This window comes from Phalacrocorax carbo, chromosome 5 (assembly GCF_963921805.1).
Source record: "Phalacrocorax carbo chromosome 5, bPhaCar2.1, whole genome shotgun sequence".
NCBI classification, from domain to species: domain Eukaryota; kingdom Metazoa; phylum Chordata; class Aves; order Suliformes; family Phalacrocoracidae; genus Phalacrocorax; species Phalacrocorax carbo.
In genome coordinates this window covers 25549883-25570650 of record NC_087517.1, presented here as the reverse complement: position 1 = coordinate 25570650, position 20768 = coordinate 25549883, and the positions used below count along the sequence as shown (strand labels likewise).

Below are 20768 nucleotides of genomic sequence, written 5' to 3'. Positions count from 1 at the left end.
TATAAATATATATAAAAATACAGCCCTCATATGTGCCATATGTATAGAGACACATACATACAGAGTTTGTTAGGAATACTCACACACATAGGTATATTAAAGAGATTTAAGAGCATACATATACCTAGGTGTGCTTCAATGTTAATGTAAGAAATTAAAGAAAAAAAAAAAAAACAAAAACAAAGAAAAGGAGAAAAAGCAAAGGAGGAAGGAAGCCGTTTAGGAGGGGCCGAGATCCCACATAAACCAAAGGGATCATAAATGCATATGTTTATCCGTATGTGTCAGCATATGGACCCGCAGACACACACATGCACATTAGAATTCGTTAGAACATCCTGCTTTTGTTTTCTTCTTTTCCCCCAGGCTACGAATAATTCGAAAACAGCTCAAGGACGAGATTTTTCGAAGTTTTTGGAGAGGTTTATAGCCAAGCAGCTATAATTACTGTGTCACCTAGGAGGGAGTCTGAGAGTGAAACCTAACGCAATGCATACTTTCCAAGTTACTCTTGAAGACTGTTGCTATGTTGAAAACGATTCCTCCCAAATAATCCCCAAGTCCTTCAGCAAGGCAGGGCGGTCGGCTAGTGCAAAGAGCCAAAGCTTGAGGGAGAGGCATCCTATCGCTTACTGTAGCGGGGCTCGGGCTTGGCAAGCAGGGGAAGTGCTCGGGGGTAGATTAAAGAATAATTTCTTCTGCGGCTTCAAAATATGTACCTGGGGCACGTCCCACACCTTTCCAACCTCGCTGGATATGGTTTAATCAGGCATTTTGCTTCACCGTTAAATAAGTGGCTGCTTTTGAGGTACATGGCCGTTCGGTAAATTCCTGCAGTGCAACGGCACCGTGCATTCCCACAACTGACCAACGGTGTAAACACTAAATACCGGGCGGAGGATTTTCTACCGTGCATTAATATTTTGAAAATGAAGAGGAGATGTGTAAAATATGTATACGTTCAAAATACTGCCAAAGAATATATGTTCTACAGAAAGAAGTAGAGGTGGGGATACGAATACAGGCGTATATAGGTAGTGCAGATATGAGTACGTACACAAATGTAGGTAACGCGACCGTTCGATCTCCTCTACATATTTCAAAATAAACCTAGGTTGGTTGGTTGGTTAGTTGGGTTTTTTAGGGGTTGGTTTTTTCTTTTTTTTTTTTTTCCCCGAGATCTCGTCCCCCACCTAGCCCCCCATGATTTCCACGTGGGTACGGCGCCGCGCTGCGGGGTGCGCTCCCGGCCGTGGCTCCGCGCAGCCCGCCCCCGCACCGCCCGTCCCGCAGGAGCCCGGGGCTGGGGCGGCCCCGGCTCCAGCTCCAGCCGCCTTCCCGCTGCCGAGCCCGTCCGTGTGCCTCCCGCCGGGCCGATGGGAGCCGCAGCCCTGGCTCGGGCACGGTACGGCGGGAGGAGGATGAGCTAAACCGCGCCGGTGGGGCGGGCGGGGACTCCCGGGGCTGACCCAGGCACAGCCCCCGACCCGACCGGCTCGGCGGGGCCGCCCCGCGCCCTCCGCCCCCGCGGGAGCACTGACCCCCCATTCTCCTGCGAAAACACCTGTTAAGCTTTAAAGTTACGCGAGCGCCCTTCCGCCATGGGGAGAACAAACCACTGCATCGCCACACCGCGCTTCAGGCTGGCGGGGGGAAAAAGCACTCCAAAAAAGGCCTTTTACGGGAAGAAACCCCGCGGCAGGAGAAACGCTGCCTGCGCGCCCTGCGCCCCAGCCTCCCGCCCCACGGCGGCCCGCACCGCCTTTCCGCGCCAGACCGCGCAACAGCCGCACGCACCCCGCGGTGTGCCCGCGGCTCTTACTGATAATAACAACAGCGATGACTGCAACAGCAATAACAGCAACCGTAGTAACAGCAACCGTAATAACAGCAGTAATAGGAACAGCGAGAATAATAGCGAGAATGAGGGGCTCCGAGGGACAGGTGACCCACCGGGCTGGGGGACAGCAGAGCCGGCGCCGCGCCGCCGTGCGGGACGGTGCGCGGGCGCGGAGGACCGGCGGCCGACTCGAGGGGAACCGAGCGCTTACCGGTTCGCGGCACTGCCCGCCTGCGGAGGAGCCTGGGAGGATCGTTGTAATCCATTTTGCGCCCGCGTAGCAATCCGTGTGCCGGAGGAGATAGCGGCAGCGGGGGCAACAAGCGGCGGGAGAGGAGCGGAGGGCTGGAGGCGGCGCGGCGGCGGGCGCGGGGCTCCGCGCATCCCCCCGCGGGCGCGGGAGAGCAGGCGTCGCGGGGCCGGGGACGTGTCAGCGCGGCGGCGGCGGGACCGGCCGCGGGTTTCGGGGAGCGGGACACAAACATGAGGGCGACTGCCATACACCTCAGCCTAGACAAAGGTTAGGAAAAGAGGGGCTGAGGCTCTCTGAAGGCAGAATGCAGGGGGAAAATCGCCAGGGAAATCAGGAAAAGGCCATGAAAGCGCTCGCTGCCTGCACATGACCAGCCGCAGCCAATGACGAGCCCAAATAGGTCATAAAAAGGTCTATTACCAAGTTGTAAATTTTCTTCAAACAAAAAGGAATTTACTGCAATTCCTTGCGGATTTTGCACATACTGCTTCCCAGCGCCATGTTTCTTTCGCCTGCGCGCTGAGCTTTTGCTGAGCCCCCGGTCCCGCCTGCCCGCGGCCTGCGCACCCCGGGCGCGGCGGCGGGGCCCCGCGGGCACGGCCGGGGCGCTGGAGATCCGCGGGGCGAGACCTCGCGCAGCGGCCGCGGAGCCGCACAAAGTGTGGGGGGGACGGGTCACCGCGCTGTGCCGGCGGGTCATGTCTTGCCCTAAGGGGGCTTTACCCGCATTCCCCCACCTCCCCCCCCGCCCCGCCCTGCCGGGCCCTAAAAGAAACCACATTTCCTTTAGCGCCCACTACTGAAGCCGAAGCCGTCACCGACCTAAAAATAGTCCAAGCCGCTTCCCCAGCCCTAAGCGTGCGGTTCCCACAGGTTGCGCCGGGCGCTCTCACCGCGCCCAGGCTCTCCGCAACGCCCCCGGGCCGGGCGGCCCCTGCCCCTGCTGAAACCTCCCCGGGGCCCTCGGACCTGCGGCACCGACAGGGAAAACCCGATTTTTAGAAAGTGCTTGGAAAGACTAAAACCAGGCCCGTGTCCACAGGGAATGCTCGGCTTGGAGACGGATTATTGGGGGTGTTTCTTGCTCAATTATTTGTTTCGGGGAACAGACAAGAGTCCCCCGTCAGTGGCCTCCGTGATGATCGCACCCGTCTCGAAAATCGAGCTAACAACATTAAACACTCCTAAAACGGTTAAAATATTTTTTTAAAACGCTGCTTCAGGCGGTTACACACCCGTGAATATCACACCCGTCCCTGGGCCGAGCCACCGGCACCTTTCACCGTGGCTCTGCAGTACCCACGGCCGCGCAGAGCTGCTCGACGTGGGGACGGAGGAATTCCGCGGAAACCAAAGGTGCGGTATATCCGCGCTGCGGCTGGCACGGGCGGGCCCTTGCCGCCGCTGCAGCTGCCACCCGCGCAGCTCCGTCTTTTTCCTGCCGAAATACCGCTACTTGCTCCGGAGCTCGATAGCTTCATTTTACCGGGGGTTTACGGACCGCCCGGGCCAATTTCTGGCTCGCTTTTCTTTTTCTTTTTCTTTTTCTTAGCAAGACTTCAAGACAAGGGAGAGATTCAGCTGCCGGGCTACGGGGCGAAATACCTTATTAGCTACAGGGGTTTTTTCTCTTATTCTCAATAAATAGGACAGGGACGATCCCAGTTACCACTAGGCCTTCGCAAATGATGTGTGCACAAGGAATTCAGTTTTTGCCTGCGTGGCCGCGTTCCCAGTCAGTCCAAGGAGAGCGACGCTAACGGAAACTTCGTCAGGAATATTTTAATTTTATTCTCTTTGTCTGGAAATTAAACCCAACTACGGCAGCAGCTCTTTCCCGGACAAATATTAGCTTAGGTAGGGCTCCGCTGGGATGCGAAGGTCTCCGTGATGCGTTTCCCCCGCAGGCAGCCCGGGCTGCAGCGGCGGCCGCAGCAGCACGGCTTTCCCCGCGGCAGGGCCCACCGAGGCCCCGCTGCACCCAGCCCCGGCCGCAAGAGCAGCAGAAGAAAAATGCTCATTCCCTGCCCGGAGACCCAACGTGCCGGTGCCTCTGGCAGCGGGTATTATTTTGAAACGCCAGTTGTTGTGGGTTTTGTGTTTTGGTTTTGTTGTTGGTTTTTTTTTCCGCGCCAGGCGACTGGGTTTCATTAAACCTGCCGTCACCAGCCCCACATCCTTCCTGGACACTAGGGATACCGGTGTATATATGCAAATACATGCAGCAAATATTTCCTTCACCGCTTTGCTGCAGTTTCTCCGCGTTTACAACCTTTAACCAATTACGCGATTAAAATAAACCCAGAACAATAGCTCCGCTTGCTTGTGCCTCCCTCTAGAGCTGGCGCTTTGCAGGAGTGGAAGCATGCCTGGCTCGGTGGCGGGGAGGGGGGAAGAGGAAGGGAAACGAAATGAACTAAACCCGCCGTACAAATCCCGACCCCGGGGACGGCGGTTCCCGCCGTGCCGGGCCCGTCGCGGGAGGGGACCGGTGGGTGCGGGGAAGGGCCCAAGGCCGGGCGGGCATGGCGGCGGCCGGCACCTCCCAGGGCTCCTGGATGTGAGTTTCCGAGCGGGACCCCGGCTCGGTGTCTGTTCCCTCGGAGGGACGCTCGTTTCTTGGGCAGATAATATCAATTTGTGGTGTCTGTCGCGGCGGCTGTCGCGTCCCTGCGCTTCCCTTCAAGGGGTCGTCATTCACGGGGGCGTGAGGCGGTGGGGAAAAAATGACGCAGAAATCTTGGTTGGGATTTATACCTCATACCTCAGCCCTCTGCCTGCTGTTCCTAAAAAGGACTGCTCTCGGCCCTCCTCTCAGATACCGCGGGCCGCGGGACCCCGCCGCGGAGCGGGAAAGGGGAGGGAGGGGACAGGGGGAGATAAATTAAACCGTTTTACTGATCAGAGCGGACCTCTCCCGTGGCTGTGACAGTCTCTGCCCTCCCCGGCTGCGGCCTCCGCTAGGAAACGCACCCAAACCGTGCTATAATATTCAGGGGGAGAAATGCCCCCTTTTTTTCCCGTTTACGCGTGGTTTGGGACCAAATACAATTACAGCCCCACGTAAAGGCCGCGAAACCTTTGCAGTTCTCTCCTCGTCCGCCATCCGCGGGGAAGGCTAGGCCCGGTTTAGCCGCGGTTTGCGTGGCGGGGCTGGAAGCCCCGCACCAGTGAGGTGCAGACCCTGGGGCCGGCGGGGGCCGGGCGGCAGCGGGCGGCTCCGCGGGGTGAAGGGCCGTGTTTGGCGGCAGCGGCTCCCCTGCCCCGCCGCCCCGCACCCCGGGGGGGCCAGGACGAGGCGAAGGCAGGGCCCAGGCGCACACGTCGAGGGGTCCCCCAGGGCCGGGTCAAAGCGCTGGCTTAGCCCGCTGGTGCGGCCGCACTCCCCGCGGGCCGCCCCTACGAGCCCGGCCCCGCAGAGCCCGCGGCTGGAGGCCTCCGAAACATCGGTGTCGGTGGCAGGGGGTGCAGGGGACAGAGCATGAAACCCAGGTTTTGTACCCAATGTGCCATTCCCAGACCCCACAGAAACACCCAGCGTCGGAGAAAGGATGGGGGCAAGGCGCAGGAGAGAGTTAGTCCAGACCGGGGAGGCTCTGAAGGTTACTGGAACGAGTGGATTGCAAAAAGGATATCGGGAAACAGATACATTCTTTATTTGAATAAATTTGGTTTATTTTAATCAAATATCAATAGCAGAAGGTTAAATATATTTCTAAGATCTTTTCTTCAAATTTATTAAATTTATTTAATTTACTTCAGATAAGAACAAGAATTAAAATAGTACAAGTGCACTTGTCTTGATTAATAAAGCATTGTTAAATGTCTTGCTTATTGGTGCTTATTATTAGGAAGTTAATGTCGTTTCCCGCAATCATCGTCTTTTAAGATTGAAAAAAAAAAGTATTTATGTGTATATTTAGAAATGTATTGCTACAAACTCTGTATCAAATTTCCAAAAGAAGTAGGTGAACTGTTAAATCTAGAGATTGTTCCGGATACGGTTAAAAACAAAACAAAACAAAACCACAAACAAGTGAAGCACCCGAAGCAGAGAAACGTCAAGCGGAGGGACACGGGGTCACCCGTCCCACGTCCCGCAGGACCACGTACAGGGGGAGACGGGCCGAGACGTCGTGCTATGGCGCTGGTTATTTTTTATAGTCTTTCACAAAGGCTTTTAGGGCAAAATTTAATTCGTCTGGCCTTCAGCTCTGTCTTCTTCCAGATCATGTGCTTCCTTTTTGGCCTCCCCTTCCTTTCCCTCCTGTCTGGAAGCGGGGAATTTGTCCTTGTTGTTCTCTTTTTTCCATTTCATCCTCCTGTTCTGAAACCAGATCTTTACCTGCCTCTCGGTGAGTCCTAGTGCGTGGGACACCTCGATCCTCCTCTTCCTGGTCAGATAGGGGTTAAAGAGGAACTCCTTTTCCAGCTCTAGAGTCTGGAATCGGCTGTATGTTTGTCTTCCTCTCCTCCTACCCGGCGCTGCTGTTTAAAACAAAAACAGAGGGGTTTGGAGGCTCGTCCAAAACAAGGCGCAGGCAGGGAGCGAGGGCTCGAGTCCCTCTGGAAACCCCTCGAGAGAAGCCCCGCAGCAACGCCGGGAGAGAAAGCAGAGGGCACGGCGGGGTCTAGAGCCGTGCACATGAGCGCGGGAACAACAGCGACAGCAGATGCACGAAGCGCCTCGGCTCTCCTCCCGCATCGGGGTTTACGGGAGCGAGTTTATGGGGTCACTTTATGATCTGGTAACTGGGCCCCCCCGGCCCTGCACCCCTCCCTGTCCGGCAGCGGCAGCGGGAGCCGGGAGAGCGTGTCAGCTGCGCCTCCGTGTCCCAGAGGCGACTTTAAGGCAACTCTTGGGGTGGCAGCCGCCTTCCGCGGAGGTTTCTGCTTGCTTACTGTATCGCTTTATTACCGCAAGCCACCGCGGTGAGAGGAATCGCGGGGAGAGAGGCAGGGAGAGGGGGAGGCAAAGGCAGGGAGCGAGAGGCAGCGAGAAAGAAGCGGGAGGAGGAAAAGAAAGTTTCAAACTCAGACGTGAGATGGAAGCAAATTTTTGATTGCGTCCAACCTTGTGGTCTCATCCAGGGAAACATTTGAGCAGGAGACGAGCTCTGATTTAAGTGGTCTGGTTCCTCGCCAATATTAGCACTGGACGATTTACAGTCAGGATATTGTACCAGCTCGGCCTCTTGCTGTGTCGTAAAAATCTGCTGTCTCTGTAAGTTATCGTATCCGTAAAATTTAGCGGGCTCCCCGTGACAGGTAACCCCGCTGCAGGGGGCAGGAGGCGGAGGCGCGGCGGGGGGAGGAGGAGGAGGCTGGTAGGCGGCCGTGGGGCTCCCCCCGGCCGGGTGGTAAAAGTCCGCGGCCGCGCCGCCGCCGCCCCCCGCCCCGCCGGGCGCGGGGTGCGGGAAGCCGCCGGCGGCCGCGCCGTTCCCGTAGAGCAGGGCGGCGGCAGCGGCGGCGGCGGCGGCGGCGTGGCGGCCGCTCACCTCGGGCGCGAAGTGACAGTCGTAGTACGGGGGATTGATGGCCTCCCCCGCCGCCGCCGCCGCCGCCGCCGCCGCCGCCGCCGCCGCCGCCTTGTACTTGGAGTACAGCGGGTTGACAAAGTAGGAGCTCATCGGGGAGGGGGCAGCGGCGGGCGGGGGCGCGACGGGGGCGCGGGGCGCTGCTCCCGCCGCCGCCGCAGCCGCCGCCGCCGCCGGTGCTTCTACGCCGCGCTCATGCCGCCGCCGCTCGCCAGTGCGCTCCCCGCTCCTGCTCTCCGTGTATGCGGTGACCAGGACTGGAATATAATCGCTCTCAAAATGACCTGCCTCACTGCTTTTACTATTTCCTATTAGGCACACAGCAGCCCGCGCACGCACACGCGCACACACACACACACACACGCACGCTCATGAGCTCAGGGGGGACTTTTGGCTTCAGTTTACATGTGCCGCTCCTCAGGCGAAAAAAAACCCGGCCCAGCCCTGCCCGGATCCACCCCAGCCGCGGCGCCCCCGCTCCCCCCCGCCGGTGCGCGCTCGCCAGGAGCCGCCGAAAGCCCCGCCGCGGCGGGGCGCGGCGGCCGCGCAGATCCCGCGCGATAACCGCGGGCGCGCTGCCCGGGGCGACGCCGCCGGCCCGCCCTGCCCAGGACCCGGGGCCGCGGCCAGGCGCCGAAGCGCGGCCTGTACGGCCGGCCGGGAAGGGCAGAGGCCCGCCGAGGGAGCCGAAGCCCGGCGCGGGGAGCCGGGGGTGCCGGCGAGGGTAGCTGGGGGGCCCGAAGGGCGGCAGCCTGCAGTGGCCGGGCTCCGGTGCCAGCGGGCCCTGCGGGGCATTTCCTTGCAGGCGAGCAGAGCCCTGGGAAATGAGATGCACATTTACCCTTGACGCCGTGCACGCATGGCTGAGGCTCCAGGTTAATTGATACTTAATGGAAATCATGCCTATGAATATACTTTCCATCATTTCACCCTTGGTGGACGTCATTACCCAAGCAGAGAGAGAGGGAGGAAAGAAGAAAAATAATTGTGTGGGTGAGCGGTTAGCACCGCTCGGGGACGCGGTCCGAAATAAGCGAGCCCTGTTCTCCGGGAGGAAGGAAGGAAGGCGCTGCCCGGCAGGCTCGGCGCTGCCCCGGCTCCTGGGGCCGCCCGCCCCCGCGGGGGGAGCACGGTCCGGCCGCCTGACCCGCTCCTCGCGTCCGAGAAGCGCTGTCTCCGGTCCATTCTTCCCCGCTTCGTCGTCCAGCGGGAACCAGCTTTTCGGACGGACACCCCCAGGAGCTCGAGTCCGCCCTATTTTGAAGAGAGACGAAATATGTAGGTGAAATATAATACGGACCCCGCCAGAGCCACGTGTGACCTTCTGGTGTGAATTGACAAAAAAATATTTGTGGTTACGTAAAAGTTATCGCGGGTCCTTCCCCATCACACTCCGCTTCCCCCCCCGCCCCCCCCCCCCCCCGCCTCCATGCTAATTAACTCGGTTTGCCCAGGTGACTGGCTCGGCTACCCCGCATATGAGCGCCTGGATGGGCCCCGGGTCCCGCAGCGACACCCCCTCCCGGCCCGGGGCCCCGCCGCCCGGGGCACACGCCTTCGGGAAGACGGCGGAGGCTCAGGGACCCCCGTGCAGCCCCAGGGCCAGACGGGAGGGCGGGAGAGGCCCGCGGAGGGGGGACAGAGGGATTTTTGGTGCTACGAGGACAGAGAGCAGCAAAAGCCCATGGCAAGAGAGCAGCGGGAAGGCAGAAGGGCAGGCCAGGCAGGGCGTGGGCGGCGGCGGCGAAACACCGCCTCACCCTGCGGAGGGGCGCGGAAGGGCAGCGGCTGCTTTCCGCAATCGCGCCGGGGCTCCCCCGCCCCTCTGCAGGCTCATCCCGCCAGGGTGCCAGTCCCGCGGGCCGGCACCGCCACCCGCGCGGGCCTGCGGTTCCGGCAGCGGGACCGCGGCCCCCCCCGGCCGGCGGCCGGTGCGCGGGGCGCGCAGCGCTGCGCGGGGAGCGGGGCGCGGCGGCAGTGCTAGGGTGGAGCGCGGGCGCCCTCTGGCGGCCCGCGGCGGCGGCGGCAGGCAGCGCTGCCCCCCCCCCGCGCTGCCCGCGCTGCCCGCGCTGCCCGCGGCTCTCCTGGCCCCGCCGCTGGCCGGCGATCCTGCCAGAAACCCAAACTTCTCCGCAAGGCCCCGGTGCCACCGCGGGGCACCCGGGCAGCTCTAAGCTCCTCCAGCGGGGCGCTCGGTGATGACCGGCTCTTCCTCTGCCTTCTGTTTTTGAGGCGGTTTACTTCCCTTTTCTTTTTTAAAATTTTTTTTTGGGGTTGGTCGGAGTTTACAGTGCCATTTTCTTAGCACATTTGGGTGACCCTCCTTCCCCCCCCTCCAAGTGCTATAATTAACTACATACTAAGTAAGCGCCTCGTTTACACATGGCAGCCAGGAAAGATGCCTGAGCTTTGAAGACGGCTGCTATCGCGTTTTCGATCATGTTCCCCCACATATTACACCACGAATTCTCCATGTGTGGTAGTTTCAGGGTTATACGTTTTTGTCTTGAACATGTTATTTTATTTGCCCGTGCATTTATGTATTTGTGGATTGATTTATGTAAACGAAAGTAAAGATGAATCTTTGTTCACCCACCACCACCACCCCCCCTTCATCACACAAGCCTGTGAATTATTCGATATAATGCGTGTGCGTCTGCACGCGACTGTGCATATGTACAACCATATATTGACACAACCAAAGGGTAGGAATTAAATTATTGTTCAGTTTGACACTAAAAGTAATATCCATGGAAGAACTGCGTTTCGCCGATCGAGACTTTCAGTTTTCTTTCTGCCGCTTTGAAATAAACGCACGGAATATTACACAGGAATAGGTAAACGGGGCGGGGGGGGAAGAGAAAGGAAATATACTGGGTAAAATTTGTCTGTCTGTCTGAGATGAAATATTAAAAAGAGATGGTGTGGTCTTGGTGGCAATTTCTTACCAGGGCCTCAGCTAGAATCAACATAACAACAGCGTTGTGTGGCAAGAATATTGTTTACATGTTGTTAGTTATAGATCAGCCCCCTCCATAATTATTTCCAAAATATGGAGGCTAACATCCTAGGGCTCGTGGCAGTAGAATACCCAATAAAATACATTTCAACAAATCAGTGGACTTTGTAAAATCTCTCAGTTTCGTGACCTTCAGGTCTTTTTCGAGTCTGTTGCCTTGGCCCAACGCTGACATACTGAAATTTATAGTCCAAGATTTTAAGACCTAGTTTGTCTGCATTTTTTGAGCTTTTTTTTCTCCCTCTAACAAACACAAACATCAAAATAAGGTGGTTTCAAAGAAAAGCGCCATAGCATATCGTAAACTCATTAGGTCCAGACGTCTAGCCATCTCAATGGTTTTATTATACCACGGTTCTTCCTGTTTTAAAAGAATTATAGGTATCTTCTCGACAATGGATGGGAAGCAATGCAACACCTTTTCCTGGCACTGCATGCCTTCGCCTTTTTTTTTTAAATAGAGGTAAAAAACATTAAACACCAGGTCTGTCAGCTCTCCCCTTAATCTTGAATTAACCGAACTGCTCGTAAATATTTACGGGTCCTTCATTTTAATGGTTGCTCTTTAAACAAAGCCTTTTTTACAATGAACTTCATCTCAATTATCTTGATAAAGTCATGTGTGTTTATAAATGCAGAAGGCATGAGACGCGTCACTAAACGAGCTCTCGCCAGCAAAGCTGAACGTTTGGAAGCAGCCGTGTCCCCCCCGAGCTTCCCAACGTGCAGATTAAAGAGCGCGGAGTTAAAAACGGGTGGGGGGGGGGGCGGGCGGAAATATGTTTAAGAGAATAGACATCATTTTGTTTCACTGGCTCTAGAGGACCGGTGCGGAAGTATTTCCTAAATGATCCCAAGAGACGGCTGATGTTGCAAAGACCCCGCGTACCCACGGCGCTGGGGAGCAGCGCGGCAGCCGCGCACCTACGCGGCAGGGCCGAGGCCGGCCTCTCCGCCGCTGACCTCCAAGAGCAAACCGTCTGCTAGGCGAGGGGGGGGGTGTGGGGAGGGGGGGAAGGGGGAAGTGATTTTCCTCCGGCCTTTGCGGCTGCCAGAGGTGCTGCCAGCCCGGCAGCGCGGCCGGGCTCTTCCGTCGGCCCGCGGCGGGCTGCGCGGGGGCTGCGCGGTGCGGTCGGAGGCGCGGAGGGCATCGCGAGGGGCGCACAGATTTCTCCTCTCACCGCAGAGCTGTCGTTCGGTCACGGCAGACTTTATTGTGTAATAACTGACAACAATTACAACAGGTCCGTGGTTCGACACACGGGGTGGTTAATTAATACAACAGTTACCGGGGGCAGGGACGGCAGCTAGCCGGGGGACCGGGGGACGTTAGGCCTATTGCGAACGGCTTCAAGGGTGAGACAACCTCCTAATAGTGCACTAAAGGGGGGAATAGCTCGTGGCCTGGCTGTGGCATCTATTGCGAAGGAGCGAAATTCAGACCTAGAAAGCAGAGGTTTTGGGTAGGTTTCCTCTTCGTGGACAACACAGCACCCCCATTGATTTAAGCGGCTGTAATTTAATACGTATTTTATTATCGTAAATATAATTAATTTCCTTACCTTTATTTTTGCAAAGTAACTACCTAGACTACATCACTTTTAAGAAACATGTCAAACATTTAACATCAGATAGAGTTCCCAAAGCTAACGTGCACTCACAATACCATCAACCAAACGGTCTGGGAAGGAGGGGGGTGGGGGTGGGTGAAGCGACTCTGCAAAACACGTTGGCGAGCAAGACAAAATTTCCCAAAATACCTGACATAGACCACGTTTCACTTCTATCTAAAAAAAAAAAAAAAAAAAAAAAAGACCAGATTGATCCTGGGGTGGGGGGGCACGGGAGAAGGAGGAGAAACGTAGTGGGGGCTGAAGGGCCAAGGGAAGAATAAAAGCAAACCAGAAAAAAAAGTAAACTACCCACCAACAAAAACCACCCCAAAAACCCAAACCCAAAACAAAACCCCAGAGCCCCAAACTCAAACCTAAAGCAATATTCCCCAACTGCGTTTCTACCCCAGCGTTAGTCTCCTTTATTGCCTTTCTCCTTGTTCATCTTTTTCATTTTCATTCTTCTGTTCTGAAACCAGATTTTGACCTGTCTCTCTGTGAGATTTAAAATCCTAGCTACTTCGTAACGGCGGTCTCGGGTGAGGTACATGTTAAAGAGAAATTCCTTTTCCAGTTCCAGAGTTTGATACTTTGTGTAGGGACAACGCTTTTTCCTCGTTGAACGAGCGTGGATCCAGTTTGCTGCAGGGTTATCTGTAAGGGAGGTATATAGGGAACGGGGGGCGGGGGTGGGGGGGGGAGAGAAAGGTCGTTAAATTAATTTAACGAAGGATGGACTGTTTTCACAACTTTGGAGGAATTATCATAAAAGCCTTAGTGCCCCAGTCTGTTTACTGTACAAATGATGTCTTGATGGTAGGTGGTTATGTGGAGTCTTTTATGGGTGCTTGCTGCTGCTTGCGCTGGGGTAGGCGTCTAGACGTTTTTATAGGTTAGTAAAACTATCAGTTTTGCACATTCGAGCCTTACAGGTTTCAGCAATAAATCAAAGGGGCAATTTCTTTCTTTCTTTCTTTCTCTCCTTCTTTCTTTCTTTCTCTCTCTCTCTGCTTCTCTCCCTCTCCCCCCCACCCCCCCTTTTCTTTATTTTTTTTTTACTTACTTGGGTCAAGTTGCTGCTGTTTCTCCTCCTTCAGATCGCTGCTCGGGCTGGGGTTGTGGCTGCAGACGGCGGGGTCCTTGGAGCTGCCGGCAGCCGCCTTCTCCCGGGGCTCCTGGAGGAAGGAGCTGCACGTGTACTCGGGCACACCGATCCCCTGGGACTCCCGGGACGAGGAGCACTCAGTCCTTTTGGAGGAGGAGGAGGAGGAGGAGGAGGAGGAAGACGAGGAGGCGGCTGCTCCCGTCTCCGGCTTTATCCCGTAGTGGCGCCCGTTGGAGGAGCCGGAGCTGGACGCGGAGCCGCCGCTGCCGCCGCCGCCGCCGCCGCCACCGCCGCCGCCGCCGCCCGGGAAGCCCGGGAAGGGCTCAATCCAGGAGCGCACGTAGCGGCCGGCGTCGGCTGCCCCTAAGTGGGGCTGATGCATGTAGGGGTGGTAGATCCCGGTCATTGCCGCAGACGGCTGAGGGTGAACCGTGGACCAGGAGGTGGAGAACACGGTGGATTTTGGTGCAAAGCTACAGGAGGAAAAATCTGAACTCTCTGCAACACCTGATGGCCTGGAGGTCGCACTGTGACCTCCCTGGACGAATCTACTCCCGTAAACTTCTTCGCTTTCATGGCCTATGAGAGAATCGACATAATAGTTACTTATGGTGCCACTAGACGACATTTTAGGCTCCCCTCTTAGTCATATAAAAGGTTACACTGTTAACTGTATATGATACCCTCCCGGAGAACAATCGTAGTATTTTGCAGACTGCAACCCTCAACCATTGGTTGCGGAGCCCACGTGATCATATTTACCAATACTGCGAGTAAATCAATCCGCTAAACTGGGGCTGCTGTGATTAAAAAAAAAAATCATCATCAACAACGGCCCCGCGCAGCGCGCCGCGCCGGCTGCGCGCCCGGACCGCCCGCCCTGCCCGCCCTGCCCGCCCTGCCTGCCCTGCTTGCCCGCTCTGCCCGCCCTGCCCGCCCTGCCCGCCCGCCCTGCCCGCCTTCGCTGCCCGCCTGCCTGCCTGTCTGCCTTGCCCGCCCGCCCGCCTGCCCGCCTGCCCTGCCCGCCCTGCCTGCCCGCCTGCCCGCCTGCCCTGCCCGCCCTGCCCGCCTGCCCTGCCTGCCCTGCCCGCCCTGCCTGCCCCGGGCGCGGCGGGCGTGGCCGCGCTGGCAGCCCACGGCCGCGGCGGGCGCGGACTATTTCTTCACCTCCTTTGAGTGATTTCTGCCATTCATTTCTTAATCAATGAGAGGCAGGGTGTTTAAATAAATCCAACAGCCTTGGCTTGCTAATCACACTCCAAGCTGCTGAGGAAACCCGCTGGGAAAGGGGGATTCTTGCCTGTAAAAACAAACCATCGCAAGCTGGGACTGTAACGACTTCTCATAAAACAGGAAAATGTTACAGTAAAAGCACATTGCGGTACTTCCATATTTCAGAGCATGTGCGGGTATTATTATCCTCTCCCCTCCCCCCCCCCCCCGGACAGAAAGTTTCCATGGAAAGGACACACTTTTTAAAAGAGATGCCCATTGTGTTGTTTTAAAACAGGTGGAAGACCTCTGTAATGATTTTATGCCTTTCAATAAAAATTTTATGAGGTGTATTTGATTATAGATTAATGTGTCCCTAATAAAATGGACGGATGGAAACAGCAAAGCCTGTGTCTCCGAGCACAACTGACGTGTGGCTGAACACATGCTTCTGTATCTGAGAGACTTTGGGGCTACACAGCTCCAACACAGCCCCCCTTATGGTGCCCAGCGCGGCCCGGGAGGGGACGCGGGCAAACGCTGCCCGGAGGAGGCTGCCTGGCTCGGCAGGGGCAGCGCCGCGGCCGCGGGCAGGGGCCGCGCAGGCAGCGCGCAGGCAGCGGGCGGGCAAGAGGGCAGGCAGGAGGGCAGGAGGAGGGCAGCAGGCAGGCTCCTAGTTCAGGGGGAGCCAAGCCGGGCCGTGCTGGCCACGTTCAATGCCTACGTGAGATTTTAGCCCGCTTTGCTTTCTTTTCCCTCCCTTCCCTCGGCTCCCTCCCCGGCCCAGCCCGGTTATCCTTCCCCGAGCGAAAGGGTGCCCGGTTAGTAGTGAAAACTGGATTACCCATGGTCGTCTGCCCATGCCTGCTCTCCCGACCGAGGGACGGCGGCTGTGTCGGGATCTGGAGGAAACGCACAGAGTTAGTGGAGAGCCCGCAGCACAGCCCGCCGAGGGCACAAACAACAGCACTGAGAAAACACTTCCTACTCGCGGGCCGGTATGAGGAAGGGACTGAAATTCCTGTTTATTTAATGATTTATTACTCTCTTAGCTTGTTTTCTTCCTTTTTTCTTCTCTCTTTTTTTCTTTCCTTTTTCTTTTTTTTTTTTTTTTTTAAGTGGGGTGGGGTTTTTTGTCATCTCGCTTTAGTATTTTCCTTTGCGTTTTCATACTTCTCTTATATTTCTCTCTAGAAGCAGGGTTTATGGTATGGCAAGGAATGGCCCCTTGCTTCACACAGATATAAATGGATAAAGCAGGCAGATTAGAGAGAGCCTCCTTTTTTTATATACGTTAAACACTTGGTATGGAGCCAGCTAATTACTTCCCACTGCTGAAACTCCTTTGGTGATGTAGAGAGTATCTTCAAAGGAAAAGAAAAGAGGGTTCAAATATATGCAATATTTAAAGAGAGGGGGTTTTTTTGAGCACCGGTTTGTTGTTTGTTTTCGAAACGAGAGCAAGCACAAAACACCTACATGCTTGCGGCTCCCGCAGCTTCAAAATGGTGATGTTTTGGTTTGAGGAAAATATACCCCTGCCCTACGAGTAAACGTGTCCATGAGAAAGTATTGGCTTAAATTAAATATCGCGTCCAGAGAGCAAAATACAAGGCCGCTAGCTGTAATATGAGCAGTATCAGAGTCACCAAGTCAGACAACATTGGCACTATCTTGCATTTAATTTCTCCATTTAGAAACTGCTTAGGGGAGGAATGGGCGTTGATTGCGAGCAAGCTGGTTTCCCAGCGCAAACAGTAGCCACCCTATTTTTCCAGTACTGTTTGAAGGTGAAAGTATGCCCAAGTATTTGCACTTCAGTTTGGAGTCATGTTCATTTGCAAGCCATTTGCAGTTCTGCTTAGTATTTCTGCTCACACAGGCACTCACCCGCTCTCACTCACACACGCCCTTCCTCATCTTCCAGCGCCGAGCTCTGCTAGTAATATTTTTCAGCTATGTACAGAAAGGGTTAAGAGTCGTGAACTTCATTATCTGGATGTGCGCTACTAAAATGGAATTACGCGAAATAAAACGATCTCTGAGCAAACAGAAAGGGTGCAGGGTGACAAAAGTAGGACTGAAGAGGCTGGTGTACTTCTGCAAGCACGCTTGGGAGCGTTTCTGCTCAAAAAAGCCAACCCTGCCAGATGTTTGAGGGAATATTTTCCCATCCACCATCTTCTGAAAGCTCTTGAGCTGACCAAGAACCGAAATCCTTAACATTTACTCACATTCAGCTTTGCATTTGGTATGACGGGGTTTTTTAATCGAGTAAAGGCACGAAATCAAAGTCTACACATTGTAAGCACGCAGTGACTGATATTTTTAAAATCAACATATGAACGTCAAATAAAACGACACACATATTGCTGACAGCTTGTAGTAGAAAGATTTTTTATCACTTACCATTTATGAGTTGATTGGATGAGGATGTCCAGTTTAGGTCATAATATTTTACTACTTTTTTCTTGACGTTTGGGGTTTTTCCCCCTTTCTCGCTTTTTTTTTTTTTTCCCTGCATTCAGTTTGTCAGACTGTGAACATCACACAACATTTTATCAATTAATCGTTTGTTTACAGGCACAATTATAAATGAATTAGGTTTACATCATTTCCCGCCCAGTCTCCACCCCACCCCTGAAATAAGGAAAGGAGAGGGGAAAAAAAAAAAAAGAAGAGGATGAAAAAGAGAGAAAGAAAACCAGGCAGACACACACAAAGACGAGAAAATGGCAAAGAAGGTACATCAGTCCGAAAAGCTGCTGATAGAGAAAGATCAGGAGACCAACCTGCATCCGTACTTTAAACATTTGTAGAAAACCAAAGGAACCGCAGTAGTTTACAGAGTTTATTGCATTATACATGCGAACAGAACATGCACAAGGAGGACATATTGCTGCTGAACGACTACTATTCCACATATGCACCACAAGGAAATGTCTACAATGGAGGAGAAGGAAATATTCCATTTTACGAAGGACAATCTCTAAGTTCATTTGCGAAGATAGTTACATTATAATGTGCTTCTCTTTCCCCCCGCCCCCAAAGCTCCCCCCCCCTTTTTTTCTTAAAGTATTGAATGTACTCAAAAGGTTATGGCCCGTGTAACAGCCCCACATAAATACCATTTTGTTAGTAAAAACATGAAAAAGTCACATTGCTTGGACGTTCGACAGTTCCAATAAGTTAAGACCAAATGATAATATTCAATAATAGTTACCCTGCATTACGATGAGAACAAAAATAAATTACACGTGCTAGGTTTTATATATACTCATCATAGTAATACATAGTCACTTGCAGCGCTAAAAGAAGGACGAAGAGTCACATTCTATCAGAAAAAAAAAAAAAAAAAAGAAAAAAAAAACCAAAACAAAACTGGAAAATGCCGGGTTTTGCCAGAGTCTCTCCTGCCTTTAGCAAGTGGCGGTGCTGTGCCCATTCCTCACTGGTGCCCCCCCCGGGGTTAGGGTTTAAGAGAAGGTCAGATTAGCGGTCAGTTCCCGGATTCGGTTCTCCCTGCTCATCTTCTTGAGCTTCATTCTGCGGTTTTGAAACCAAATCTTGACCTGCCTGTCAGTGAGGTTTACGCTCTTACTGATCTCTAGACGGCGCTCTCGAGTGAGATACATATTGAATAAGAACTCTTTCTCTAATTCCAGTGTTTGGTGTTTAGTATAAGGACACCTCTTCTTTCTGCCACTCTTTGCAGTTAGCCAATTGCTTGTTGGAGTATCAGACTTGATTTCCTCTATCAAAATCAAAGAAGAAGAAGAAGAAGAAGAAAAATCAAAAATACCTCAGGCTGTTAGAGTGTACCCTTGGCCATGACCCCTCCTCTGCAGTGTCTGGCAGATATGGTGGCTGTGGGCATTAAACACAGCTCGGGCGAGGTGTGGGCAGAGAGGGGAGACCTGCTGCCAGGCTGGGCTCGCCCGTCCCCACCGCAGGGCACCCTGCCTTGCGGCCGCCCCGCTCTCCTACCCCTTCCAGAAAGGGGCTCTCAAGTTTTCAGCTGGTGTTTAGCATTTCAACAATATTTAACCTGCCATCAGCCCTATGGCCACATTTGAACGGGTCTAGCCTCGCCATGGCCGCCTCGGGCTCCCATGACACTCGCTACGAAAATACCCCAATTACAAAATACCCTCGCACTGTATTTTGAAGCAGCTTCCCGCCCCCCCCCCCAGCCCCAGCTCTCAGCTGAATTACACCAGCACACCTAGGAGCAGACATAGACGTTTTCCCAGCCAAAAGAATAAACAAGAAATTGTCACCCTCTGACTCGGTTGTTTGGTGTTTTTTTTTTTTAATTTTCCTTTTAGAATTTTTTTCCCCCGCCAGAAAGGAATCCGCCCCACATCAGCCTAGACCTGGGCTATTAAATATAATTCAGATAAAAAGAATCTCCAAGCACACGTAGGGTCAAAATCGACCTAGAGGTTGCAAAGTACATTTTGATAGGAGCAAATTTCCCGTTTTGGGATTCTTCGACACACGCCGTTCGAAAGGAAGGCTTTAGTGCACTTTTAATGGGAAAATAAAATCAGATTACCACCACCTTTAGCTTTCAAACGCATTTCAAAATACTGTTGCACTTTTGGAGCGCAAGCCAAGGTTATCTAAAGCACCACATTGAAATATTCCACCTTTGGAGCAGGCAGATAGCGGGCTGCTGCTTTCATTGTGCATTTGTTTCCAACTTTACCCAGCCTGGTAGCACCTATTCCTCACCTTTTTTAATAGGATCGTAATTAACTTTAAATGCAATCAAACCGCAGTAAGGCTCAGTGGGGGGAAAAAAAAAAACAACAAACCAAACCCAAAAAACAACAAAACACAATTAAAACAAATCAGCAAAATATTACGGGAGAAAAGTTGAGCTGGTCGTATTTTACAACCTCCAGACCTGCTTTTTTAGAGGTATGGGGCTGCTTTCGGCTGCTGCAGCGCATTAGGGAGTGCACGGCTATATTCCCCGCATCACGGAGGCGGTCTGCATGCACGAGAGAGGCAGATCTCTACGGAAAACCTTTGTACCCTTTTGTGTAGCATTTTTGCCTGCCAAAATCTTCAGATACAGCACCTGCAGCCCGATACTCCTTAGTATTAAATGTGATGGCTGTGATGCTCGTTAGTATATTCGAGCGTGCTTTATGGTGCTGGCGTGTTGGAGTTACACCACGGCACGGCTTAAACTCGGTAATACAGACCTTTACTCTCCTTCTCCTGGACTTCTGGGCTGGACACGGAGCCTTCAGGCAGGCAGCTCCGCTCGTCTTGCAACGTGGACTTGGGCTCGGGACTTTCCACTTGAGAGACTTTAGCGGTGCTGTCTTGGTTGTTCGGGTTTTCATTCATTTTCTTTTCCAGCTGAAGTTGAGCAGATATCTGCGGTTTGGAGCTGCCGCGAGGGTTTAACTGTAACATTACAGTTGAACTCGTTTCAGGGCTATTATTGTACTCTTGGGTTTTCCCAGTGGCGTAGGTCTGGCTCAGTCTAAAATATCCTGGGACGGGAACCTCGGGGTTCTCAATGGGGCATGATTCAGACACCAGCCTCTGGTAGGAAGGGACGTCTGCAGAAATGAGTTTGGATCTCTTATCGGAATACATGCAGCAATTGCTTTCTTCTTTAATATTTGTAGTGAAGGAACAAGTGGGGACCTGCTGTGTAACAGGTTGCTCTATTCGACAAGATCTGTTCGGGTCTGTCCAAGTGTCTACTTGAGGTATATAAGGATGTACATTCATACCCATATTTTGGTGATTAACTTCTCTTTTAGCCAGAGACGGAAGGAGTCCACAGGTTTGCATCCCATACGTCCCAATGTCTGTGCTAGGTGGCATATACATGCTGGCGCTGTTGGAGTAGAAACTGTCACTCCTGCACGCACTGATGAGAGAATCTACTAAAAAAGTATTAGCGGCAGGAGAGCTGTTGGGAAAGGACATTTTGGGGCGGAATTTGAGGAAGAGAGATTGTGTCCTTTGTAGGCTGACATCTCTAGGAAAACATTCCCGTGTAATTGCGGATGCCTCCGCGCGACCACATGACAGGCGGGCCAATGGCAGCGCCCGCCGCCCCGCGCCCCGCCGCCCCGCCGCTGACGCGCCCCGCCGCGCCGCCCCGCCGCGCCCCGCCGCGGTCAACAGCGACCCCTAGGCCGCCGCGCCGGCACCGCA

At 53.9% G+C, this 20768-nt stretch overlaps 5 protein-coding genes across 8 annotated transcripts in view; all 5 read right to left on the bottom strand.

Annotated features, from left to right (window-relative positions):
• The window catches only part of HOXD3 (homeobox D3), a 30110-nt gene extending 27360 nt beyond the window's left edge, over window positions 1-2750 (bottom strand). Inside the window, exon 1 of the mRNA XM_064451676.1 lies at window positions 2052-2750. The gene's annotated coding sequence lies outside the window, so the exon portion shown is untranslated. The remainder of the gene's footprint in view (window positions 1-2051) is intronic.
• MTX2 (metaxin 2) overlaps window positions 1-20768 on the bottom strand; it is a 131903-nt gene that overhangs the window by 87126 nt on the left and 24009 nt on the right. The window lies entirely within an intron of this gene.
• On the bottom strand, window positions 5742-8055 carry HOXD8 (homeobox D8). Of its 2 annotated transcripts, XM_064451677.1 has the most exons (3): window positions 7592-8047; window positions 7168-7315; window positions 5744-6581 (listed from the first exon to the last, which is right to left on the bottom strand). In XM_064451677.1, exons 1-3 carry the CDS (start codon window positions 7721-7723, stop codon window positions 6286-6288), a joined length of 576 nt encoding a protein of 191 aa, XP_064307747.1. In that variant the 5' UTR covers window positions 7724-8047; the 3' UTR covers window positions 5744-6285. The 2 variants fall into 2 exon arrangements, with proteins under 2 accessions (XP_009513368.2, XP_064307747.1); XM_009515073.2 differs by having other exon boundaries at window positions 5742-6581; window positions 7168-8055.
• HOXD9 (homeobox D9) lies at window positions 12338-16444 on the bottom strand. Of its 2 annotated transcripts, XM_064451675.1 has the most exons (3): window positions 15424-16444; window positions 13326-13946; window positions 12338-12916 (listed from the first exon to the last, which is right to left on the bottom strand). In XM_064451675.1, exons 1-3 carry the CDS (start codon window positions 15425-15427, stop codon window positions 12675-12677), a joined length of 867 nt encoding a protein of 288 aa, XP_064307745.1. In that variant the 5' UTR covers window positions 15428-16444; the 3' UTR covers window positions 12338-12674. The 2 variants fall into 2 exon arrangements, with proteins under 2 accessions (XP_064307745.1, XP_064307744.1); XM_064451674.1 differs by lacking the exon at window positions 15424-16444 and having other exon boundaries at window positions 13326-14232.
• Window positions 13922-20599, bottom strand: HOXD10 (homeobox D10). 2 transcript variants are annotated; one of them, XR_010373014.1, is made up of 4 exons: window positions 19796-20599; window positions 16989-18333; window positions 15424-15481; window positions 13922-13946 (listed from the first exon to the last, which is right to left on the bottom strand). XR_010373014.1 is itself a non-coding variant. In XM_009509950.2 (2 exons), the coding sequence occupies exons 1-2, from the start codon at window positions 20535-20537 to the stop codon at window positions 18056-18058; spliced, it is 1020 nt and encodes a 339-aa protein (XP_009508245.1). In that variant the 5' UTR covers window positions 20538-20599; the 3' UTR covers window positions 16500-18055. The 2 variants fall into 2 exon arrangements, 1 of the variants encoding a protein (XP_009508245.1); XM_009509950.2 differs by lacking the exons at window positions 13922-13946; window positions 15424-15481 and having other exon boundaries at window positions 16500-18333.